General features: G+C 39.2%; 2 protein-coding genes across 7 annotated transcripts in view; one reads left to right on the top strand and one right to left on the bottom strand.

The window, feature by feature from the left end:
* The window catches only part of pds5a.S (PDS5 cohesin associated factor A S homeolog), a 62,823-nt gene extending 52,059 nt beyond the window's left edge, over positions 1 to 10,764 (top strand). For 3 of the 6 annotated variants that reach the window (XM_041576875.1, XM_041576884.1, XM_041576880.1), the window contains exons 25-33: positions 1,814 to 2,018; positions 2,432 to 2,546; positions 3,915 to 4,047; positions 4,523 to 4,642; positions 6,119 to 6,178; positions 7,785 to 7,930; positions 8,051 to 8,147; positions 8,686 to 9,035; positions 9,173 to 9,338. In XM_041576875.1, the coding sequence (XP_041432809.1) occupies positions 1,814 to 2,018; positions 2,432 to 2,546; positions 3,915 to 4,047; positions 4,523 to 4,642; positions 6,119 to 6,178; positions 7,785 to 7,930; positions 8,051 to 8,147; positions 8,686 to 9,035; positions 9,173 to 9,293 (1,347 nt within the window). In that variant the 3' untranslated portion in view covers positions 9,294 to 9,338. 6 annotated transcript variants of the gene reach the window in all.
* Positions 10,765 to 16,660: 5,896 nt separating this feature from the next.
* Positions 16,661 to 26,985, bottom strand: part of ube2k.S (ubiquitin conjugating enzyme E2 K S homeolog) — a 33,035-nt gene continuing 22,710 nt past the window's right edge. Inside the window, 4 exon segments of the mRNA NM_001086821.1 lie at positions 16,661 to 18,874; positions 23,002 to 23,130; positions 23,487 to 23,586; positions 25,532 to 25,614. Coding sequence (NP_001080290.1) covers positions 18,800 to 18,874; positions 23,002 to 23,130; positions 23,487 to 23,586; positions 25,532 to 25,614 — 387 coding nt within the window. The 3' untranslated portion in view covers positions 16,661 to 18,799.

Here is a 26,985-nt window from a genome sequence, read left to right as displayed (position 1 = left end):
AAGAAATCATCTTCAGTTTGCAAACTTTAAAGGGATTCTGTCATGATTTTTATGATGTAGTTTTTTATTTCTAAATTACACCTTTTACATTGCAAATAATTCACTCTACAATATAAAATGTCATTCTTGAACCAACAAGTCTATTTTTTTTTTTAGTTGTAGTATTGATGTGTAGGCAGCCATCTCAGGTCATTTTGCCTGGTCATGTGCTTTCAGAAAGAGCCTGCACTTAAGGATGGAACTGCTTTCTGGCAGGCTGGAGTCTCCTACTCAATGTAACTGAATGTGTCTCAGTGGGACTTGGATTTTACTATTGAGTGTTGTTCATAGATCTACCAGGCAGCTGTTATCTTGTGTTAGGGAGCTGCTATCTGGTTACCTTCCCATTGTTCTTTTGTTTGGCTGCTGGGGGGTAAAGGGAGGGGGAGATATCACTCGAACTTGCAGTAAAGAGTGACTGAAGTTTATCAAAACACAAGTCACATGCTGGGAAACTGACAATATGTCTAGCCCCATGTCAGATTTCAAAATTAAATCTAAAAAAAATCTGTTTGCTCTTTTGAGAAATGGATTTCAGTGCAGAATTCTGCTGGAGCAGCACTATTAACTGATTCATTTTCCCCATAACAGTATCCCATTAAAAATAAACATCTGATTTGTTTCTGTTGGTTACTAGATGAGGTCACAATCATAAGACTTTTGATTACTTTACCTCGTACCTCCTAATCAGTAGCCTTGGTCTAAATCACTAATAAGCTGTTGCACGGGCTGCAGACATAAAATGCACAGGGATGCTATACTCTTAATGCTTTCATTTATTATCACCTCTACTTTTCATGTGTAAGTAAATCAATTGACTGCAGGGTTGTAATGGAGAGAACCAAAGACGTCAAGGCTACCCAGAAGGATTTAATTTAAAGGACATGTAAAGGCAAAAGAATAAAATCCCAATTTTACTTTCTTTGATGAAAAAAGAAACCTATCTCCAATATACTTCAATTAAAAAATGTGTACCGTTTTTATAAGAAACCTGACTGTATGCAGTGAAATTCTCCCTTCATTTACTGCTGTGGATAGGAATTGTCAGACGGTCCCTAACTGCTGAGCAGGGAAACAATCATACTTATGAACAGCAGGGGAGCCCCCGCCTTACTTCCCAGCCATGCAGAATTCAAGCAGCTTTGTTTGTTTCCCGGTAGAGCAGTTGGCGACTGTGTAGAGATTTGTATTGGATTTTATTTTTGCCTTTACATCCCCTTTACTGTTTCCGACTCCAGCTGCAGGGACAAAGATCATGGAGCCAGATTTAAACAGATAAAATGGGATTCTATTTGGAGGATTATTTTGCTGCAGCCACTTGATCTGCAGAGTTGGAGAAAGTTTGTATTAAACAATACAAAAACTATAAAATCCACATTAGATTACATGACAACAGGGGTCCAAGTGCAGTCTGAATATTCTGATTATTAATCAGTCTTGCTGTATCGGCTTCTGGTAGATTTTATTCGACTTGTGCTGTTTTGATCATTTATGACGATCCCTAAGCAGCCCAGACCACACTGAGCATGTGCACAGTCTTAGTCTTGCAAAGATGTTTAACAAAGCTACAAGATGGTGACCCCCTGTGGCCAACTTTGAAAGCATAAATCATTTGTTTAATTAGGCTTGTGGTGCAGTAAGTTCATGTTTATGTTTAGTATACAAAATACAGCATTTCTAGCCTTATTCTATTTTAGACTTTACTTCCCCCTTAAAAACAAAAAGCTCAGCCTTTATGTAACAGAGAAACTCGTGTGTCTTGTCTTTCCGTTAGGATGAATGCTACCAGGTGCGGCAGATCTTTGCACAGAAGCTTCATAAGGCTCTAGTTAAACTGCAGCTCCCTCTAGAGTATATGGCTATATTTGCACTGTGCGCCAAAGATCCAGTAAAAGAAAGGCGAGCGCATGCCAGACAGTGCTTACTCAAGAACATCAGTATACGAAGGGAGTACATTAAACAAAACCCAGTATCAAATGGTAAGTTTATTTCAAGTCTTTATAACAAACTTGAACCATTGTAAATGATTGTGATGAATAAACCTGGTTTGCCCCAGAGTGGCATTTTGTGGAAGCACAGACTATATGGCAATGGCACAATGTTATTTTAATGCCAGCGCAATAGATTATTTGGCAGCGGGCACTGAAATGGTAAGTTTTTGTTTATTTTTCTCCATTTTGTGAAGCATGGATAAACAATTAGTTATTTGAAATAAAAAAACAGGCTGTCGGTTCCCTGGTTGTATTGCACATCTGCAGTTGTTTTGCAGGTTATGATTTAAATGTGATATAAGAGAAATATAAAATGTTGTAACTTATATTGCCAAAGAATTATACACATTGATTAATACAATGTACAAAAAATTCATTTTTTTCCCCCAATGGTTTAACAGAGAAGCTGTTGTCCTTGCTGCCCGAATACGTTGTACCGTACATGATTCATCTACTTGCCCATGATCCAGACTTCACCAAACCTCAGGATATTGACCAACTACGTGATATCAAAGAGTAAGTTCTATTGACTTCTTGTAGGCAACTTATTTGTTACTGTATTCAAAAGTAAAGTTCATTGTTTGCAATTAAAGCTCGTGTACTGATATACAAGGTGTGTGTGCCCCGGGTGGGGCCGAAACGTTAGTCCATAGTTCCTAAATAAATTTATTATTTGATATTTTTAAGACCTGTGAGTGCTGACCTTTTTTGTTTTGAATAATTCATTTTTTGGCCATGCACCCAGGTGTGTGCGCACACGCACACGCACACACACACACACACACACACACACACGTACGTATAGGATCTGTTATACAGAAAGCTCTGAATTGCAGAAAGGTTGTCTCCCATCGACTCCATTATAATCAAATAATCCAATTTTTTTTTTTTTTTATGATTTCCTTTTTCTCTTTAATGATAAAACAGTAGATTGTACTTGATCCCAACTAAGTTATAATTAATCCTTATTGGAGGGAAAACCAGCCTATTGGGCTTTTTTAATGTTTACCTGATTTTCTTGTAGACTTAGGGCATGAAGATCCAAATTAGGGAAAGATCTGTTATCTGGAAAATCCCAGGTCCCGAGCATTATACACACATACACACAAAAAATCTTTATTGGACTCAACGTTTCGATCACCCACACGGATCTTCGTCAGGTGAAAAACTGCTGTTTTTCTCCTGATGAAGATCCCTGTGGGGGATCGAAACGTTGAGTCCAATAAAGATTTTTTGCATCAAGTCCCTGTGAATGCTGCATCCTGCTTATATCCTTTATCCTGGAACCCGGGCAAAAACCCAGTCAACGGTGTGTACCTTGGATTTGGGAATATATATATATATACCAATATCGCTGCACTAATTGCTTCAGTTCAGACCAAATTAAGATGTAAGAGAACATAAGCCTAGCGCTTAATGGTATCTACATTTACAAAAAAGTATGGCCAATTCTAAGCAAGTATTCAATTGGTCTTTTTTTTTTTATAGTTTTTTTTTTAGTTATTTGCCTTTTTCTTTGGATTCTTCTCAGCTTTCAAATAGTTTAATGCTCTGTAAAGCTATAAATTCATTGTTATTGCTACTTTTTATTACTTATCTTTGTATTCAGGCCTCTCATATTTCAGTCTCTTATTCAGATCAGTGCATGGTTGTTAGACTAATTTGGACCCTAGCAACCCAACTGCTGAAACTGTAAGCTGGAGAGCTGCTGAATAAAAAGCTAAATAACCCAGAAACCACAAAAACCACAAATAATAAAAAATGAAAACCAATTGCAAATTGTCTCAGAATACCACTCTCTATATCATACTTAGTTAATTTGAACCTCTTTAAAAACAATATTATTTTCATATCTTCTTTAATGACCTCTATGATTTCTACAAGGTGCCTATGGTTCATGTTGGAAGTTTTAATGACCAAGAATGAAAATAACAGTCATGCCTTCATGAAGAAACTATGCGAGAACATTAAACAAACCCGAGATGCTCAAGCGCCTGATGACCCTAAAGCTAATGAAGTAAGTTACATAATGATTTGTTTCCTCTTTATTCTTGATCACATGAGCAATAGCGTTATAAAAAGTAACACTGGACTTGCTTCCTCATATAGTATGTTTTATAATGTATTTATAAGATATGAACCTTCTAGGTACAATCCCGCTGTGCAGTAGATTTACCAATTATTCTTTTATATTGTCACGTAACGGGAATTCAGTTACCCATTTTTAGGCTGCCCATTCTTCTAGGCTGCCTCTTTAGGTTTCAGTTGGAATTCTGATTTGTCTGATCAGTGGAGTTTCAGTCACTCCTGTCCCATTGCTTTGTGCCTGTTAATTAGGGACTGGTCACACAGAGCAAGTGTTAGAGCCCTTCAGTAAATAGAAAGACATGTTCTGTGCGAGGAGTGTCAGTTAGAGGACTATGTCCATTTGGCTAATTCATTTACAATTTTTTTCTGCTTATCTATATTTATTTCATTTGTCTTCCTTTTAGAAACTGTTCACTGTGTGCGATGTGGCTCTTTGTGTCGTATACAACAAGAGTGCGCCCTGTCACTCAGAAAGTTCAAAGGATCCCGTCTTGCCGTTAACATTTTTCACACAGCCCGATAAGGTAACATCCCTACGCTTAAAGGAGAAGGAAAGCTACTGAGGCAGTTTATTGCAATAGATTAGCCACAATAGTGCAAGCTATAACACTATATTTATTCTGCAGAATGCTTTACCATACCCGAGTAAACAGCTCTAGAAACTCGTTTGTTTAGGATAGCAGTTGCTATGTTAGCTTGCTGTGACATCACCTGCTCAGTCACAGCTCCCTGATCAGTCATATCTCTGGGCTCAGATTACAGCGGGGGGGAGAGAGGAACAAATTGAGCATGCTCAAGCCCAAGCCCTGGAGGTTTAACTTGAAAACAGGAAGTCTGATACAGAAGCCCATGAGTACACAATAAAAGGAAAGAAATGCAGTGTTTCTTTTGACAGAGGACTCAGAGCAGCTTTACTTTTAAGGGTTTACTGGTGTATTTATATAGACCTTTCTGATAAAGTTTACTTGGTTTTAACCTTTATTTCTCCTTTAAACCCAAATTCTTCCCCTATGCTAATAAAAGGGAAATTAATTTTTAACATTAGAAATGAAGCTCTTGCGTCTAGATTAGCTGGGGCCACACAGGGTTGGGCTGCCTTTCTGTGGTTTCATTTGTTTGGATCAACACCCTGAACTATCGGAGCAGCAGGAAAGGAAGAGTAGCTACAGCTCCTCTTTAAAGGGATACTGTCATGGGAAAACATGTTGTTTTTTTTTTTTCAAAACACATCAGTTAATAGAGCTGCTCCAGCAGAATTCTGCACTGAAATCCATTTTTCAAAAGATTTTGTTATATTTAATTTTGAAATCTGACATGGGGCTAGACCTATTGTCAGTTTCCCAGCTGCCCCCAGTCATGTGACTTGTGCTCTGATAAACTTCAGTCACTCTTTACTGCTTTACTGCAAGTTGGAGTGATATCACCCCCTCCCTTTCCCCCCCAGCAGCCAAACAACAGAACAATGGGAAGGTAACCAGATAGCAACTCCCTAACACAAGATAACAGCTGCCTGGTAGATCTAAGAACAACACTCAATAGTAAAAGCCAAGTCCCGCTGAGACTGATTCATTTACATTAAGTAGGAGAAATAACAGCCTGCCAGAAAGTAATTCCATCCTAAAATGCTGGCACAAGTCACATGACTGGGGCAGCTGGGAAACTGACAATATGTCTAGCCCCATGTCAGATTTCAAAATTAAAAATAACAAAATCTGTTTGCTCTTTTGAGAAATGGATTTCAGTGCAGAAGTCTGCTGGAGCAGAACTATTAACTGATGTGTTTTGAAAAAAAACATGTTTTCCCATGACAGTATCCCTTTAACTTATCTTGTACTAGCTGACGTGATAGCCCCTAGATATATCGGTAGAGCCAATAGCCAGCTTAAGTGCATCAGCAATAACAGGCTCACAGATATCTCCAGATAAACTCCAAACCTCGTTTTGTTAACACACTAAATGAATTCCTAATAACTTGTTCTTTGTGCCGTTTATTCTGCTAGGATTTTTCCAGCAAGAGTTATATAACTGATGAAGCGAGGAATCTTCTCTTAACGGGAAAGGTAAGGTGCAAAAGTCTCTCCTGGAATGAAATGTTTGCTGCAGTGAAGTGTAGATACAGTGATCGTGTGCAATATATTTATGCAATAAAGCCTGTGTGACCAAGGGGCTTATAATGACATTTGTTTCACAGGGCATTGACACAGTGCATGAAAATGTGTTTGGGAATTAAAATGATCCCATGTCAGTTTGTGCTTTCCAGCATTTCACCAGGTCTCTTGTATAAATATATCTATGGAGCATCCAGACCTGCACTTGAAATCATAAAAATCACTTGAAGGGGCTTGTATGTGGCTTCTAAGGTGAAAGACACAAAAAGTGTTTGCGTCACTGCTCTCTCTCTGCGTATTTTATCAGGCTTTGAGAAGTGGATCCGCTCCATGCCCATCTCCACTGATCCAATGGCGTTCAGTCACATGCATTGGAGTGGAGGTCCGCCTCAAAATTTGGACTGTCCTCTGCTGTGTGTGACTGAATGCGAGTGGAAGTGGTTCAGATGAATGGAGCTCGGGCACGGAGTGGATCTGCTTCTCTCAGCCCGAAAAAACTACTGACGCTCAGAGCAGCCTTATTAAAGGAGAACTAAAGCCTAACTAAAGAAGTAGCTAGAAATGTTTATTTTTTGGGTTTCTGTACCAGCCCAAGGCAACCACAGCCCTGTAAAGATCTGTGTCTCCAAAGATGCCCCAGTAGCTCCCCATCTTCTTTTCTGCTGATTCACTGCACATGCTCTGTGCTGCTGTCACTTACTGAGCTTAGGGACCCACTCACAATATACAGTACACATAGAATAGAAATGTCACAATATAAGCCTGATTAGTAATTAATACAGATAATAACTACATGGCAGCACAGAAACCAGTGCAATTAGCATCAGAATTTAATAATCAGCCCTGTAGCTAGGGTTGCCACCTAGCCGGTATTTTACGGGCATGGCTGGTAAAAATGTTGGCTCCCAATGTTATTAATAGGGAAAAAAGATAAATATATAGGAAGGCCGGTATTTATTTATTTATTTATTTTTGAAAAAAGGTGGCAGCCCTACATGTAGCATCAGCTTATATGACAGACCAACCTCATTTTCTGCTGTGACGAGCCCTAAGCTTAGCTTCTCAACAGCTGCTCAGAGCCCACTGAGCATGTGAGTGTCACAGACAGTTTCCAAGATGGTGACCCCCTGTGACAAGTTTGAAGTCCTGGATCATTGCTGCTATTGACAAGCTGACACTTTAGGCTGGTGCAATAAATTCAGTATATAAAATATGGCATTTTTAGCCATATTCATTTTTAGGATTAGTTCTCCTTTAAGGCTTCCAAGATGTGTAGGTGAAAGCAAATATGCTCCCTAAAGAAAACCGCCATTAAACTGAAGCCATTGCATCTTGGTGCCTTTTAAAAAGGAAATATGTTTTTAAAATAAATGTCTAGTAAAAGTATAATGGCGCATTCGTACAAATGCATTGAGTAATATGTGGTACGAAGCAATAACTCTTATAAAATGAACTGTCTGTGAAACCAATGGCCTCCTGAGTCTTATAAACTTGCACAAAGCACACTTATATCATTCTAATTGGTCACTACATTGTTCCTTGATCTTTCTCTCAATAGCCCAAACCAATGACAGTGCTTGGTATGGTAAACAAACCCCTAAATGCAACTGGGCGCAGGCCTTACAGCAGGAGTACAGGCTCTGAGATCAGTAACAACGTGAGCATTAATTCCGAGTCCGACGCATCTGTTGCCAACAGGCAGAGGTATGTTCTCTTTTACTGTCGTCTTACACGTTTTCTTTGGCCCTTTAATCACTTGCTTGTCTGCTACAATTAAAAAAAACTATAATTTACAGTCATTTATCCACTTTGTTTTACTCAAAGCTCTGAGGTGCCTGAAATTGGAGTCAGTGAAAATGATGAGAATCCTGTCCGTCTGATTTCTGTTCCACCCGCCAAGACAGAAACTGTGAAGAACAAGGTGCGTCACGGGAGTCTGGTTGGTGTAAATGTGTATATATATATGTGTATATATATATATATATATCAGGTAGCCAGCACTCTCAAAAAATAAAATAAATTGCCTGGGTGCAGTATCAGTAGTTTCAATTCATATTCGGCAAGTAAGATCCGCACTCTCAGGTCTTAAGTAAAAATATAAAGAGTTTTATTGTTACATACGAGACTTACGTTTCGGCCTCGGAGAATAGTAAAATCCAGGTCCCACTGCGACACATTCAGTAACATTGAGTAGGAGAAACAACAGCTTGCCAGAAAGCAGTTCCATCCTAAAGTGCTGGCTCTTTCTGAAAGCACATGACCAGGCAAAATGACCTGAGATGCACCTACACACCAATATTACAACTAAAAAAAAAAAACACACACTTGCTGGTTCAGGAATGAAATTATATATTGTAGAGTGAATTATTTTCAGTGTAAAGAGTGTAATTTAGAAATAAAAACTACACCATAAAAATCATGAGAGAGTTCCTTTAACAATCACCGTATATGTTTGACAGGAAGTGAATTTGGATCAGACGGCGCCATCTAACACGGGTACAGAACGGGGGAAAAAGAGATCAGCAGCATCCGCTGGGGCAGAGAATATCCGCAAGGAATCCGAGGAGAAGAAAGCGGATAATATAAGCGCAACTCCCACACCCAAACCCAGAAGAGGTCGACCGCCCAAGTCAGAGTCTCAGGGTAGCGCAGCAAAGAATGATGAGACGAGCAAGCCATCCGGGAGAGGTCGCAAAAGGGCAGCAGCAAACCAGGAAAGTTCCGGAGCACAGGAGGCGGCCAATGCCAAAGTACCAAAACAGGATTCAACAGCCAAAAAAACTGCACAACGGCAAATTGATCTACACAGGTAAATATATATATCCCATGTTAACTCATTGTATCGCTCTGCTTAACATTTAACCCCAAAATAGGGAATAATAACCTGATATATAAATACTCTGCTTTGCTGCATCTGCTAAACATGTCGCATTGGTGTTCTTTCAGCAGCCAGTTTGTGGGCAGTGAAGGAGACTTCCTGTGGGAGACAGAGTCCAGCCCAGGATGTTCTTCTAATGAGACAGAGTATATAATCCATTCACACACATTATATTTGTGGTTGAGTTAAAGGGGAACTATCGCGAAAATGAAGCTTCAGCATACTGAAATAAGAAGACTTGTAAATGCAATCAATTAAATATTCTGATTGGTTTCTGAAATAATCACGTATATGTTCACTATCCCTCTCTCAGCATCTGTTTCTCTTCATTCTTCATGCAGCAGTTGGGTGTCAGATAATAATTGACAGTTAGATCCAATATATCTTATAGGGGGGCTCCTTTTGCCTAGAAGATGTATTAGAGCTCACCCTATTAAAATCACCAGACATCATGTCTCTCTACATGCAGGATTTGTGCAAAAGGCAGTTATTTTAATGAGCTGTAATTAGTGATGCACCAAATCCACTATTTTGGATTCGGACGAACCCCCGAATCCTTCGCTAAAGATTCAGCTAAATACCGAACTGAATCTGAATCCTCATTTGCAAATTAGGGGTGGGAAGGGGAAAATATTTTTTACGTCCTTGTTGACAAGTCACACGATTTCCCTCCCCGCCCCTAATTTGCATATGCAAAATTAGGATTCGGTTTGGCCTGGCAGAAGGATTCGGCTGAATCCGAATCTTGCTGAAAAAGGCATAATCTTGGCCAAATCCTAAACCGAATCCTGGATTCAGTGCATCCCTAGCTCTAATACATCTTCTAGGAAAGATATATTGGATCATTCATCTGACACCCAACTCCTGCATGAAGACAGAATGAAGAGAAACAGATGCTGAGAGAGGAATAGTGAACATAAACTTGATTATTTCAGAAACAGTACAGACATTTTAATTGATTGTATTTAGAGAATTTCTTATTTCTGTATGATGAAACTTGTATTTTCATTTTTGCGATAGTTCCCCTTTAAATATGTAGGAAAGAATTCAGGTTTGTGAGTTGGGTGCAGACACTGTAACTTCCTTTTTTCTATTTTCACCTTCAGGTAAGAAGAAAGAGTGTTTGCCAGAGAAGATGAGTCCAGAGCAAGGCATGCTGCAGGCTTTAACCCTTCAAACTCCACTCCTAATGTTTTCTATACACAAGCTGAACTCGCCCCTTTCCCGCTTTCTACCTTACGAGTCCACAGCCCGACGAGCATTTTTTTCCTCCTAAGAAAGTTCCTCGAGAGAAACGCAAATCAGAAACCGTTACAGACCAGGAATCTCCAGATTCTCTGTGATTTCTTTGTTTTTTGTTTTTTAATGAACTGACTGATAATGTGTAACATGGTGATTTTTATATTCTGGTTGAATGGAGCAAAACAATAGGCCTTTACCGTTTTTAACCGTTCATGTGCTGAGTCCTACAGAGAAGGAGCTGCCGTGTTTTATTGCTTAGAAAGACTTTTCACACTGTGGCCCCTGCAATGTCTTGCTCTCATCTCTTTTATCAAATGTTTGCTGCCAGTCTACTTTTCTGATTAAGATGTACAGTTATTTCTTCTCCCCGTTTCTTTCGGTTTCATTTACTCTCAGCCCTGTGAAAAGTCATTTGGTAGCGGCCGCTTCTCCATCTTTTTCCCTGGATAACAATCAGCTGAGAAAGGATTTGAATGTTTCTCGGAGCGCTATCTTCTCTCTCTTTTTCTGGTTTGGTTAATGAATGTAAATAATGACGTTTTGTTTGTTTTATAAAACCTATATCTCCCATGAAATCCCCCTTTTACTCGCGCTTGCGTCGGGATACTGTATGGATAGCAGACTGTTCGGCATTTGATTTTGTAATGTTGGTCGCCAGATTTTTATTAACAATGTAAAACAAAAAAAAAGAAATACAAAAAAAAATCTTTTTTTTTTTAAAAAAAAAAACAAAACTATATAGGTGGCACTAGGCAGCTTTCTACGCAAAATCTGAAAAATGCCGACTTGATTTTAGATAACGGTGTTCTCAAGCCCACGTTTCAGGTTTGTCTCCCCGCCGGTCATTTTTAAAGGTTTCATTTTAGGATCATAGGTTTGCACCCGGCATTTTGTCATAGATATAGTGGACACAGAACTGTGTGCACCCAATGCTGTATGTGCACCGTGTATGTCACATGATCATATTTAAGTTTTGTTGCATAAAATAAACGCTTTTAGGTGTCACAATGTGTCCTTTGCTTGTTTCTGTTCTTGCTTGCCATTCGGGCCACTGCTTGCAGTCTGTACGGTGGGGTGGAGGTTGTAGGGTAGTATATAGAGAGAGACAGAGTGAGAGACCCACATGACAGAGAGTCTGAAACACACAGAGAAACACACACAAGACACAAAGAGACAGGCACACAAGACACAGTGAGGGAGACACGCAAGACACAGTGACACACACCAGACATAGAGAGACAGACACACGAGAGACACACAAGACAGATAGAGAGACACACAAGACAGATAGAGAGACACACAAGACAGATAGAGAGACACACAAGACAGATAGAGAGACACACAAGACAGATAGAGAGACATACAAGAGACACAGAGACAGACATATAAAGTATATGTGACCATAATACTTATTGAGATAATAGAAAATCCTATTGTACTTGCCATGCTTTTCTTTTCCTGGATTGCAACATGATCAGGGCTGAAAATATCCAATAAAAAGACTTGCACACCTGACCTCCATCTTTACCAACTAGGTGTCCCATATAAAAAGTCTCTGCCCACTGCCATGTTCCAGTCCAGGAAAAAAATATGCATACGGGCAAGTATAGGATAGGATTTTCTGGTCCTTCCTCGTGGCAGTTGGCAAAAACACAGACACCAAGATAAGGTGGGAGTTTTTACTCATAATCCAAAGCAGCTCACAAAGCTGAAAAGAGGAAACATCAACGTTTTTAATGTTGCATAAAGATGTGCAAAGAAGACCAGACTGCTGCTTGGCAGATATACTTTGATGCCTAGAAAATGGAAGCTGCCATGGCCCTTGTACAGTATGCCTTAAAGGGCATCTATTGCCAAGAAATATTATCCCCAAAGGAGCCCACACTCAGCAGTAGGAGTCAACAGTAGGGTTTTTTTTTTGTGGGGGGGGGGGGAAGCTCCCAATTTGAGTAGCCCATTTAGTGTTTGGTGCAAAAAAAAAATATACACTGGGGCAACAAAAACCATGAATTTCAGAAAAGCAAATTTAACCTCCTTAAGGGCTGCACTTCATAATATAGAATGTTTTCTGCCAAAAACACAGAATAGAAATGGTTGTCATTTAAAATATTAAATTGTTATTGTTCTCAATGTATTCCCTTTAAAAAGTAAATGTAAAAGCACCCTATGTGTCTTAGTACAGAAGTAAAGAAGTTAATAGGAAAGAAGAGAAAGGCATTTAAAAACTACAAGTCTGTTGGGGCAGAAGCTGCATTTAATGAATATGAACACTATAATAAGTAAAAAGTAAAGTAAAACAGCAATCCGGAAGGCAAAGATAGAAAATGAGGAGTGTATTGTGGCTGAGGCTCAGACTAACCCCAAAAAGTTTTTTTTTTAAGTATATTAATAATAAAAATATGGTAATTGAGAGTTTAAATAATGGCACCAGCATAGTTGTCACAGATACTGAAATGTGCTAAATCTGTTTTTTTTTAATTTTTATAATAAACAATAGAGGAGTCTAAAAATTAATGTGAACAAGGTGTTTTCTAAACTAAGGTCTGTTGGGCTTAATGAAGTCGTTTGCACGTGGATAGGAAACTGGCTACAGGATCGGGTACAGAGGGTGGTTGTTAATGGGACATTCTCTACTTGGAGTAAGGTTCTTAGTGGGGTCCCTCAGGGATCAGCATTGGGTCCACTTTTATTTAACTTGTTCATTAATGACTTAGTGGAGGGTATTGTAAGTAATGTATCAGTGTTTGCAGATGACACAAAACTATCCAGCCCAATTAATTCCATCCAGGATGTGGCATCCTTGCAACAGGATCTTGACAAACTGGCAATCTGGGCAAATGAGATTCAATGTTGATAAAAGTTAAAGTCATGCACATGGGATGTAAAAATATCCACTTATACCCTTATAGGAACAATTCACTGTAAAAATGAAAACTGGGTAAATAGACAGGCTGTGCAAATTAAAAATGTTTATGTAATGTATAAAGGCTGGAGTGACTGGATGCGTAACATAACAGCCAGAACACTACTTCCTGCTTTTCAACTCTATAACTCTGAGTTAGTCAGTGACTTGAAGGGGGGCCACATGGGACATTTCTGTTCAGTGAGTTTGTAATTGACCCTCAGCATTCAGCTCAGATTCAAACGTAAATGGTTATGATTCATGTGCCCCCCCCCTCAAGTCACTGTTTGGTTACTAGAGCTGCAAAGCAGGAAGTAGTGTTCTGGCTATTATGTTACACACCCCGTCACTCCAGCCTTTATATCCAGCTAACTAACTATATTAGAAACATTTTTTCATTTACCCAGTTTTTATTTTTATACTGAACTGTTCCTTTAAAGGGATTGCACTAGGCAAATCCATTATGGAAAAGGACCTTGGAGTCCTTGTAGATGATAAACTTGGCTGTAGCAAGCAATGCCAGTCAGCAGCATCAAGGGCAAATAAGGTCTTGAGCTGTATTAAAAGGGGCATCGATTCAGGGCGGGAAAGGGTCATTCTTCCACTTTATAGAACACTGGTAAGGCCCCATCTAGAATATGCCGTACAGTTTTGGTCTCCATCACTCAAACAGGACATTATTGTATTAGAGAGGGTACAGAGAAGGGCAACTAAGCTGGTAAAAGGTATTGAAAATCTTAGCTATGAGGAAAGACTGGCCAAATTGGAGATGTTCACGCTGGAGAAGAGGCGCTTAAGGGGTGATATGATAACTATGTATAAATATATAAGGGGATCATATAATAATCTCTCTAATGCTTTATTTACCAGTAGGTCTTTCCAGCTGACACAAGGTCACCCATTCCGATTAGAAGAAAAGAGGTTCCGCCTAAATATTCGGAAGGGGTTTTTTACAGTAAGAGCTGTGAAGATGTGGAATTCTCTCCCTGAATCAGTTGTACAGGCTGATACATTAGATAGATTTAAGAAGGGGTTGGATGGTGTTTAGCAAGTGAAGGAATACAGGGTTATGGGAGATAGCTCATAGTACAAGTTGATTCAGGGACTGGTCCCATTGCCATTTTGGAAGGAAGGAAGGAATTTTTTCCCCCTCTGAGGCAAATTGGAGAGGCTTCAGATGAGTTTTTTGCCTTCCTCTGGATCAACTGGCAGTTAGGCAGGTTACGTATAGTGTTGAACTTGATGGACGTGTTTTTTTTAACCCTACTTACTATGTATAGTGTGAAAATCAGATACTACCTTAGACAGAAATGTTTTCTACCGTCTTGCAGATCACTTTATCCATAGAAGATGGTAAAATATGTTTCCTAAAGGATAAAGCTCACTTTTCTGGCTGAGGCTACTGTCAGCTGGACACACATTTAGGTCAGGGAGTGTTTGACAACCAGGGAGGAGTTGCAATGGGCACGGGTGAGTGGAGATGGGTGAGTGGAGACTCAGGTGAGTGGAGATTGGCTTGTCACAACCACCACGTCACACTTTGAACTGTCTGGATTTGATCTGGTTTGGTAAAATCAATGTTCCATTTGTAGAAGAAATCAAACTGAAGGCATGAACTCTTGCCCATTTTACACAGTGAAAATCCTCTTCCCTGCTCTTTGCTGGCAAATCCTTCATGTGTGAAACACGGCCGACTGCAGCACATTGCAATGAATATCCCGGAATCTTTTATTCCTGGAGGCTGGAAGGTTACAGTGTTGTAGGAGAGTTATACAAATGAAGGTCTATGTATCCAAGTAACTCACCAGATAATGGAAGAAGCCCACGTACAATGCCCTGAGGCTTCAGCAAAGGGAGTGGGTCAAACTAGAGAATTGTAGAGCAGGCACTGGAGTAAAGGCAAACTTCCACCAGGCAGTAGATACAAGTAAAAAAGTTTTTATTTTTTTCATTCATTTTTTTTTTTTTTTAAACATATCTATCTACTGCCTGGTGGAAGTTTGCCTTTACTCCAGTGCCTGCTCTACAAGTATCCAATGTTGAAGAAGACGCCCAGATATTGCCTGTGATTTCTCCCAATTAAAGGGGAACTCCACAAAAACATAACTTAAAGGGGATGTTCACCTTCCAAACACTTTTTTCAGTTCAGTTGTTTTCAGAATGTTCCCCAGAAATAAAGACTTTTTTTTGTTATTTCCATCTTTTATTCTTTACCGTTTTTCCAAAATCTAAGTCTAAAGTTCAGTGTCTCTGGTGTTTGAGTCTGGCAACTTAGTAATTCAGGTGCAGACTTGAACTGTTACAATTTTGCAACATGTAGTCGATACATTTCTCAGCATCATCTCTGGAGTATTAGTAACTATTGTATCAAGTCTAACAGCTGCCTGTAATGAAACCCAGAGATTCTGCTCAGCAGGGACAAAGAGGAGAAATGTATCAACTAAATGTATCCATTTAGAATAGTTACAGTGTCGGCGACCCCCCTCCCAGGGCTGCTTTAGAATATAGAAAATATTTACACTTCAATATTATAAAAACTGTGACACATAGAAAATAGAAAGTAATTAGAAAAAGTAATTTTTTCTGGTGATCTATCTGATAACAACTAGTTGTTTGAAGTTGAACAACCCCTTTAAGCTTTTTGTAAAGTAAAAATAATTTCAAGCGACTGCAATATACATCGATTAAAAAATATGCAGACTTTTCATGATTTTTAATGGTTTCTGACGTTCCCTAAGCTGAGCCCCCTGCTCTCCTGCTGATCTGTCTGACTACTTTGCTGAGCTGGCTGACTACTGTTACTTTGTATCAACAGCCATCTGTCCTCAGCCTGTATCCTCCAAACCCCACAATTCCCTGCACACGTGATTTCAATAAAGAAAGGAACATCCCAGAGCAATGCATTTTGGGTTATGTAGTTCCTGCATGCTGTCTGTAAGCTGTGGAGAAGTTGTTACAATCTGTAACATCAGTGTTTAGTCCCTCCTTCCCTGCCAGGATGATGATGCAGAAAGAGAAGAACTGTTTCTAAACATGAGGATTTTATCATAGAAAATGGCATTTATTCATACGGGTAACTGTGATGGGTATATTAGGGGTTTCTGTGTTATGTGGCCTCACATTTTGGTTTGTAAGTCAGAGTTCCCCTTTAATTATTTTTTTATACTTCTTTTTTCAAGCTCACTCATTATGTTACTATGTGAGAAGGAGCTGCAGCTTTGTTTGATCATCATTTGCGAATGCCCCGTACACTGGCCGATGGCACAAATCTACATGACTGATAAAAAAGTATATAAAAAGCATAAGAGAGAAAAGATATCCAGTACTTCCCAAAAAATGTGCCAAACTCAGGCCACAAGAAGAATCGCACCAACAACCTCTGTGTATCAAGAAATCAGTGGACACAAATGACTTGATGAATATTCAAACAACAGTTTATTACGGAAGAGGAATTTTCAGTCTACAAATTTTGGATTGAATTTATTCGGCTTTTCGAAGTGTCGTAACAATGACTGGGATTCCCCCCTGAAGTGCTAGTGTTGCCAGGAAGGATTTGCCGTGATCTCACTCCCATTGGTGCAATTCTCTTTACAGCCTATTTGCCGAGGGATGAGTATTAAACAGAACTGTACAGTGCATTCGCCTTCTCATAATTTGGCTCCTTCCATTAAAACTGACTGCAGTCTTTTGTCTAGCTCTAATCATGAAGCTTAAAGATCAGGAAATCCAGTTTCCACACCAACTTTAACCACAGAGTGGTGTCTGGCATGTTGCAGTGCAAAGCTTTGGCCTTCTTCTTGCCCCCAAGATTGTAAATCAGGAAAACTGTGGGTCCTCGGAGCCCTAGAAACTTCTGATTATCCTGATAGCTACATCCCCCCTCCCCCAAATGATATATATGAACTCATGGTACGGAATATACTCGGATGAATGGAGCAAATTCGTTAGCGTACACGCATGCAAGTCCACAGGCACAAATGATGGCTGCTACGAACGGTAAGGTCAATGGCCGGCAAAATTGATGGCAATTAAAACTTAAAGGGGTTGTTCACCTTTGAGTTAACTTTTAGTAGGATGTAGAGAGTGATATTCCGAGACAATTTGCAATTGGTTTTCATTTTATATTATTTAAAGGAGAAGCAAACCCCAAAAGTTAAAAAAAACCTACCCTAGAGTCCTGCAGCGGGTCGGGTACCCGCGGGTTACCCACAAAACAAGCGGGCACCATGTGGAATGAGGGGAGGATTTTCACGTGTGGGTATAGATGCGGGTCTGATCTAAATTTATTATCTTATTAATATTGTCTATATTTTACAAAACTTGTTTCTGTCCCCGCTCAATTTTGATGATGTCACTTCCAGTTTGCAGCACCATCACTTCCTGTTTGATGGTGGTCGATGGGTTGCAGGTCAGATTGCAGATAAGGCAGTTGCGGGTCCAGGTCGGGTAGCAGATCAAAGTGGGTAAATATGCGGGTTGTGGTTTGGGTCCCGGGCAGCTGGTTTCGGGTCCCGTTCCGCGCAGGATTCCACCCTACCCTACATAGACCCCCCTCCCTCCAGCCTAAGTGTTACCCCCGGAAAAATGCCCCTAACTCTTTTACTTACCCCTCCGTGCAGATTCTGTCCAGCGAAGTTCACAGACACCATCTTCTTCTCTTCAGTAATCTTTGGAATGAGACCGACGGAGCAGTGCATGCCGAAACTCATGAAAATTTATGAAGCAACGGTCTCATTCCGAAGCGGCTGAAGATGGCGCCTGTGAACTCCGATGCTTAAATCTGCACCGACAGGTAAGTAAAGACTTAGGGGCATTTGCCTGGGGTAACACAGGCTTGGGGAGGGGGGAGGAGGCTCTATGTAGGGTAGGGTTTTTTTTATCTTTTGGGTTAGCTTCTCCTTTAAGGTTTTTTATTTTCTCCTACATAAACTGTTGATTATGATAGCATAGCTTATTTTGCACACCACTAATGGGCAGCTCTGTTGTTGAACAATTAACAAGAACATGATGGGCTTCAGCTGGATATAGAGAACATCTCTACTGAAGAGAAGCAGTGGCGCCTCCAGTTTCTACACATATGAATGGGGGTAGCTGTACAGGTATAGGAATATGTGTGCACAGAATAAGCTACACTAATTGCACTGAAAAATTAAAACCTACCTGTAAGCAGGTTAATATTCCCTTTAAACCCCTTTCCGGATACTGAGTGGCTTATGGGCAGGGCAAGGAGAAAACAAAATGGAGGTCGGATGCCCCTGTATAGTACAAATGTACACGTTGCCATTGGCTCAGCCCATAGGTCGAGGTTTTTTATTTCACAGAATTAAAATAAAAAAAAAAAAATGAAGAATTAAAGCCCTCCCGTTGTAATGATGTCATTTACACATACGCTTACACATCTTAATTTACACAGCAGTTTCTTTGCCGTCAGTCTCTGGTACTAAGTAGCATTGTCGAATAGGGGCGCCTTTTTGTAACAGAACCTGTGCAGAATCCTAAAAATAACAGATGACGTGGCTGTTCAGGCAGGGGGAGCAGACAAGCGGCCGTCTCAGTTACTCAGAAGCAGTTCTGTCGCAGTTTCTACATCCCAAGCTTTTGACGACAAGGCAGCTATTACTGCATTCTGCAGGAGAGACAACAAACAAATGTTACACCGAGTTCAGGCCATGAGGAACAGACACATTTGTTTTGGGGGGGGGGGGGATGTAAGACACTATTTAAAGTAACAATAACACCCAAAAATGAAAGTCTTTCAAAGTAATACAAATATAATGCAGTGTTGCCCTGCACTGGTAAAACTGGTGTGTTTGCTTCAGAAACACTACTATAGTTCATATAAACAAGCTGCTGTGTAGCAATGGGGGCAGCCATTCAAAGGAAAAAAGGCTCAGGTTACACAGCAGATAAGCTCTGTAGAACATAATGGTGTTATCTGTTATCCGCTATGTGACCTGTGTATATTTTTCAATTTCTGCCATTGCTACACAGCAGCTTGTTTAAATGAACTATAGTAGTGTTTCTGAAGCAAAAACACCAGTTTTACCAGTGCAGGGCAACACTGCATGATATTTTAATTACTTTAAAACACTTTAATTTTTTAGTGTTACTGTTCCTTTAAAGGAGAAGGAAAGTTTAAAATTAAGCAAGCTTTATCAGAAAGGTCTATATACAGTAAATACACCAGTAAACCCTCAAAGTAATGCTGCTCTGAGTCCACTGTCAAAAGAAACACAGCATTTATTTCCTTTTATTGTGTACACATGGGCTTCTGTATCAGACTTCCTGTTTTCAGCTTAAACCTCCAGGGCTTGGACTTGAGCATGCTCAGTTTGCTTCTCTCTCCCCCCTCCCTTCTCTGCTGTAATCTGAGCCCAGAGCTATAAATGAGCAGGGAGGGACTCAAGCATGAAGTGATTTCACACAAAGCTAATATGGCAACTGCTATCCTAAACAGAGAGAGCTTCTAGAGCTGTTTACTCAGGTATGGTAAAGCATTCTGCAGAATAAATATAGTGTTATAGCTTGCACTATTGTGGCTAATTTATTAGCAATAAACTGCTTCGGTAGCTTTCCTTCTCCTTTAAAGGGGTTGTTCACCTTCCAAACAGTTTTTTCAATTCAGTTGTTTTTAGATTGTTCCCCAGAAATAAAGACTTTTTTCAAATACTTTCCATTATTTATTTTCTACGTTTTTTCCAAAATCTAAGTGTAAAGTTGAATGTTTGTGTCTGTGGTGTTTGAGCTGGCAGCTCAGTAATTCAGGTGCAGACTCTGAACTGTTACAATTTTGCAACATTGAGTTGATCCATTTCTCAGCAGCATCTCTGGAGTATTAGCAACTATTGTATCAATTCTAACAGCTGCCTGTAATGAAACCCAGAGATTCTGCTCAGCAGGGACAAAGATAAGAAATGTATCAACTAAATGTATCAATTTAGAACAGTTTACAGGGTCAGCGACCCCCCCCCCTCCCAGAGCTGCTTCAGAAGGAGAGAAATAACAATTTACACTTCAATATTCGAAAAACCGTCACACATAAAAAATAGAAAGTCATTGGAAAAAGTCTTTATTTCTGGTGATCTATCTGAAACCAACTAGTTGTTTGAAGGTGAACAACCCCTTTAAGGGAAACTAAAGGCTATGCCCAAGTACAGCCTTTTTTTAAAATGTTTTGGCCAAACAGGGCCTATATATATATATATATATATATAACTGACCACTCATTTAACACCCTCTCATTATGTAATTGCAGCGCTATCTTGCTCCTGAGTTGATTGTTGCCCCTATACATGTCGATAGAGGAAGGGAGCTTAAAGGAACAGTAACCCCAATAAAAAACTATTTTAAAGGAATGACAATATGATATAATGTTGCCCTGTACTAATAAAACTGGTCTGTTTGCTTCAGAAACACAACTATAGTTTATATAAACAAGCTGCTGTGTAGCCATGGGGGCAGCCATTCAAGCATCCCATTGTATACTACAGAGCTTATCTGTTATCTACTGTGTCTCCTGTGCTGGAATGGCTGCCCCCATGGCTACACAGCAGCTTGTTTATATGAACTATAGTAGTGTTTCTGAAGCAAACACGCCAGTTGTAGCAGTGCAGGGCAACACTATATTATATTGTCATTCCTTATTTTTTTGGTGTTGCTGTTCCTTTAAGACAACTTGATTTTCGGTGCAATCAACAATAACACTTGCTGTAGAGCTGCAAACACATTTGTCGGGAGGCCAGTCTGTTTCTTAGAAACAAAGAATGTTTCAAAATATGTTTATACTCAATGTTTTTGTTCTTCTTCAAAATAGTACCAGTATGGGACCTGTTATCCAGAATGCTCGGGACCTGGGGTTTAATTTGGATCTTCATACCTTAAGTCTACTAGAAAATCATGTAAATATTAAATAAACCCAATAGGCTGGTTTTGCTTCCAATAAGGATTAATTATATCTTAGTTTGGGTCAAGTACAAGCTACTGTTTTATTATTATAGAGAAAAAGGAAATCTTCATACCTTCATATAAATATTAAATAAACCAATAGTTTTTGCCTCCAAAAAGGATTAATTATATCTTAGTGTGGATAAAGTAAAAGCTACTGTTTTATTACAGGTATGGGACCTGTTATCCAGAATGCTTGGGACCTGGGGTCTTCCAGATAATGGATCATTCCATAATTTGGATTTGGAAATAATTTTTATAAAATTGGAGTCCATGGGGGATTTTTCTGGATAATGGGTTTCCGGATAACAGATCCCATACCTGTATTCATTTTGCAACACAAACCTTATTCTTCTGCGTCACACAGACCTCACAGCAGTGGTTAATGGTAATTAATGACCTACTTTACTTCATCTTTCTTATCTAAACTCTGAGCATTAACTTGTCATTATTTCACTTGGAAGGATCCCAGAGCTGGGCGGGGGCGGCATATCCACATACCAGATCTAGGTCAAACTTTGCTGCTTTAAAAGATCATTGGAACTTTTAGTTCTTGCTCTAAAGCCAATTTTGCTTTATAAAAGGATAATCTCCCAGGATCTGAGCAACAAAGCAGAACATTGACTACACTGCTGTTCAGAAGGCCAATGGCTCACTTAAAGGAACAGTAACAACAAAAAATGAAAGGGTTTTAAAGTAATGAAAATATCATGTACTGTTGCCCTGCACTGGTAAACCTGATCTGTTTGCTTCAGAAACACTACTATAGTTCATATCAACAAGCTGCTGAGCAGCAATGGAGGAAATTAATTAAAGGCTTTATGGCACTGGTTAAATAGTGGATAACACAAAACACCATTATGTTCTACAGAGCTTATCTGCTGTGTAACCTGAGCCTTTTCTACTTGGAATGGCTGCCCCCATTGCTTATTCATATAAACTATAGCAGGAAGGGGGGGGGGCTTCCTTTCCTAGCAGCTCACTCAAATAACTGATTCCAGTACAGACAAAATCTAACAAAATAATTGCATTTTGCACAAATCTTGCATCTAGAGAGACATTGGGGGTTATTTATCAACACTGGGCAAATTTGCCCATGGGCAGTAACCCATGGTGACCAATCAAATTTCTGCTTTCATTGTTCTATTTGCAGCTGGCTTTCAAAATCTAATCACGGATTGGTTGCTATAGGTAACTGCCCATGGGCAAATTTGCCGAGTGTTGAGTTGAGTCCCATGATGTCTGGTGATTTGAATAGAGTGAGCTCTAATACATCTTCTAGGCAAAAGGAGCCCCCTTATAAGATATATTGGATCTAACTGTCAATGAATATCTGACACCCAACTGCTGCATGAAGACAGAATGAAGAGAAACAGATGCTGAGAGAGGAATAGTGAAGATGAACTTGATTATTTCAGAAACAGTACAGAATTTTTAATTGATTGTATTTAGAAAGTTTAAAAATATTTCAGTTAGGGGTGCACCGAATCCAGGATGCGGCCTTTATCAGTGGGATTCGGATTCGGCCGAATCCTTCTGCCCAGCCGAACCGAATTGTAATTTACATATGCAAATTAGGGGCGGGAGGGAAATCACGTGACTTTTGTCACACAACAAGGAAGTAAAAAAAAATTCCACTGCATATGCAAATTAGGGTTCGGTATTCAGCCAAATCTTTCACAAAGGATTCGAGGGGTTCGGGCGAATACAAAATAGTGGATTTGGTGCATCCCTAATTTCAGTATACTGAAGCTTATAGCGATAGTTCCCCTAAGTGATTCATTTATCATGGGGAAAAAAACCACTTACCCTATCAAAGCCCATGGCACAAAGGTTCTCTATTTTTTTCGTGTATTCTGGACTAGTGACGGGCGCTCCTGCATACACATGTGCCCACAGCCGGGCCGTCTGTTTAAACATTTCTGGATTCTGTTTATACTAACGGGTTTAGAAGAGACAAAAGATAGAAATGTCAGACAGTTCCAATAGCTCTACCATGAACTCGGCTAAACAGCGTTGCTTCTGGAATTATTCTACACATTGTGAATAAACCTGCAGTGCAACAACAACAACGCTTGTGTGGACAGATTATTTTTTTTCCCTTACTGGAAAAACAAATCAAAGTGAAATGGAGCTGCCATGAGGGCTGGGTCAATTTTATCACAAGACCAGCAAGGAAATGGTTCTGAAAAGTTTAAGGGATACTTTTGCATTTACTTACAAGGTGATGATATCACAATGGAAAATTTTAGGCAATAAGATCGAATATATTAAATATAACATAGAGGCCTCACCTGATTGGCCACCACTGCATCCTGTGGATCATCTGGTTCTGCTGCTGCCAAGAGAGCTTGCAACGATAACAATACTGTTCTTAAAGTCATAGCTGCAGCCCTAAAACAAAACCAACGACAGGTCGTCTCATGATGTTTTGTAACTAACAAATATTTGGAAAGTCTAGAAAATTCTTTAATTGTGATCATTTAAAGTCCCATCATATTTTCAAGCACCTTATGCAAAAAATTAGATTCCCACGCCCAAGTACAGCCATTCCTTCCTATTCTTATTTAATCCACATCTGTTAAAATAAAAGATACTGAATTTATCACATATCTTAAATGGGTGTTTCAGCTTTAAGTTAAATTTTAGTATGTTATAAAATGGCCAATTCTAAGCAACTTTTCAATTGGTCTTCATTGTTTATTTTTTATAGTTTTTTAATTATTTGCCTTCTTCTTGTGATTCTTTCCAGCTTTCAAATGGGGGTGCCCATATTAAAGACAAATGCTCTGTAAGACTACAAATTTATAGTTATTGCTACTTTTTATTAATTATCTTTCTATTCAGGCCTCTCCTATTCAAATCAGTGCATGGTTGCTAGGGTAATTTGGACCCTAGCAACCAGACAGCTGAAACTGCAAACCGGAGAGGTGCTGAATAAAAAATGAAATAATAAAAAATGAAAACCAAATGCGAATTGTCTCAGAATATCGCTCTCTACATCATACTAATAGTTAATTTCAAGGGGAATAACCCCTTTAAAAGTACTGCTGTGTAGCCATGGAGCAGCCATTCAAGCTAAAAAAGGAGAAAAGGCCCAGGATACTTAGTAGATAACAGACACACTATGTAATTGAAGTCTATAGAATGCATCAGTTTTCTGCTATGTAACCTGTACATTGAATGGCTGCCACCACTGCCATACAGCAGCTTGTCTATATAAACTATTGCAGTGTTTTTGAAGTAAACACACAAGTTTTACCAGTGCACGGCAACAGTACATTATATTTTAGTTACTTTAATACATGATCATTTGTTGGCATTACTGTTCCTTTAAAGGATCACCAGCAGTTTGATATTGTCCCCATATGTCAACACTTTCCTGACAGTCATGAAAGAGTTTTAACGAACTGGCAAATTTGCATTTTAAGGTAAGTGTCAATTTGGCTTCTCATTGTGCTCTATGTGGTGTGTCTCCATCACTTTGTGCTCTCCAGCAACACTAGGCTCAAACACCCCAAAGAATAATTATTGCTCACCACAAAAGGAAACATTTTTAAAGAAAGAAATCTATGTCTGACTTTAGCTAATGCTTAATTAAATGTTTTAACAAAGGTAAAAGAGCAAACTCAGTCACTATTGATTACTAGATTGTAGGGATGCACTGAATCCAGGATTCGGTTCGGGATTCGGCCTTTTTCAGCAGTATTCGGATTCAGCCGAATCCTTCTGCCAGGCCGAACCGAATCCGAAACTTAATTTGCATATGGAAATTAGGGGCGGGAGGGAAATTATGTCACTTTTTGTCACAAGAAGGAAGTAAAAAATGTTTTCCCCTTCCCACTCCTAGGATTCAGTTGCAGTATTCGGACAAATCCTTCGCAAAGGATTCGGGGGTTCGCCCAAATCCAAAATAGTGGATTTGGTGCATCCCTACAGTAGATTGTAAGCTTTGGGGCAGGGTCCTCATTCTAACAGTGTATTAAAACTTCCATCATGTATTTATTTATACTTATTGTATAATGTATAGAAACTATACTCCTGTTTGTGTTTATGCCTTGTAAAACGCTGGCTATATTTGTGTTGCTATATAAATAATTACAATATACAATAATGTACAATAGTACAATATGCCTGTGGATATCTATCCGTAGTACTAAAGACTAATGCTGAACTAAAGACTAAGAGTTACATGAGAAACTAAACAGTCCAAGCAACAAGTGTAAAATGCTTTCCTTTCTTCAGATACTAGATAATGTACAACTTCTAACAGACCAGCAATTAAACCTATTGGCAAATTGGATGTGTCCCATATTCCCAAAGATCCCCACTTCTTTACCATTGGTCTTTCAATATGTCCAAACAGATGGCTCCTGTGACTGAACTAATATTCGGATGCCAGATTTTGGTAATAAAGCGCACCTAAAATAAAGAGTAGGCAAAAAGTCAGCACAAAACTCACAATATCTGTAAAGCTTGCACTCCATACAAAACAGAAACGGTAAATACACGGCCCAACACGGATGGCAGATCATATAGAAACCATATTAAACGAGTTCATCAGCTTCAAAATACTTTTTTCCCCAGTTCAGATGGTTTCTTATTGTTCAACAGATATTAAGGGACAGATTTATCAAGGGTCGAATTTCGAAGTAATTGGAGTTTTTTTGAACTTTCATAACGTCGAAATTCGAATAAAAAAAAAACATTTATCCAAAAAATCGTAGGTTTTTTTGAGGGTGAATTCGATTGGTCGATTCAAATCGTATTCAATCGAATTTGAATCGAAGTATTTAAAAAAACAAAACTTAGGGATTTTTCAAAGTCCACCAATTGACTCCATATAGGATCTAGGAGGTCCCATAGGCAAAAACAGCAGGTTTTAGATGGTGAATGGTGTAAGTTGAAGAGACAGTACATGATAAATTTCGATATTCTAATTTTCTAATTTTTTTTCAAATTTGAATCGAATTTGGACCATTCCCTAGTCGAAGTACACAAAAATAGCTCATAATTCAAATTTTTTTTTATTTATTTCGAATTTTCACTTCGACCCTTGATAAATCTGCCCCTGACATTTGACTGTAGGTGCAGACTCTAAGCTGTTATAATTTGCTACATTAGTTGACACATTTCTCAGCAGTATCAGTGGAATATTAGCAACTATTGTATCAATTCTAACAGCTGCCTGTAATGAAACTCAGGGATTCTGCTCGGCAGGGACAAATATAAGAAATGTATCAACTAGATGTATCAATTTAGAACAGTTAAAGAGTCGGCGACCCCCCCCCCCCCACAACTGAACTGAAAAAGGGGTTGTTCACCTTCCAAACACTTTTTTCAGTTCAGTTGTTTTCAGATTGTTCACGCAAAATAAAGACTTTTTCCAATTACTTTCTAGACTCTTTTTGTGACTGTTTTTCTAATATTGAAGTGTAATATTGAATCCTGCACAAAATTGGCAGAATTTGTCCAAAACCTGAAATTAATCCTGGATTTTCTGCATCCCTAATCAAATCATTGTTGTCTAAATAACTTTATCTGCAATTAATTCATGGGCCCTACAGCCCTTTTACAACTTGAAAGGTAGCACCTATGGCTACATAGCCTACATAGTAGCTTATTTCTATAAACTATATTAAATTAAATGCAGGCAAGATACAGAAAATTGCTCCAACTGCACATGTGCCACCATGCCGGTTTCATTCTGAAGATTTTTGAAGAGAAGAAGATAGTGCCCGTGAACTCCGATGCCTGAATCTGCACTGAGGAGTAATTAAAACGTTAGGGGCA

Source organism: Xenopus laevis, chromosome 1S (assembly GCF_017654675.1).
Source record: "Xenopus laevis strain J_2021 chromosome 1S, Xenopus_laevis_v10.1, whole genome shotgun sequence".
NCBI classification, from domain to species: Eukaryota; Metazoa; Chordata; class Amphibia; order Anura; family Pipidae; genus Xenopus; species Xenopus laevis.
This window is presented reverse-complemented; position numbering and strand designations above follow the sequence as displayed.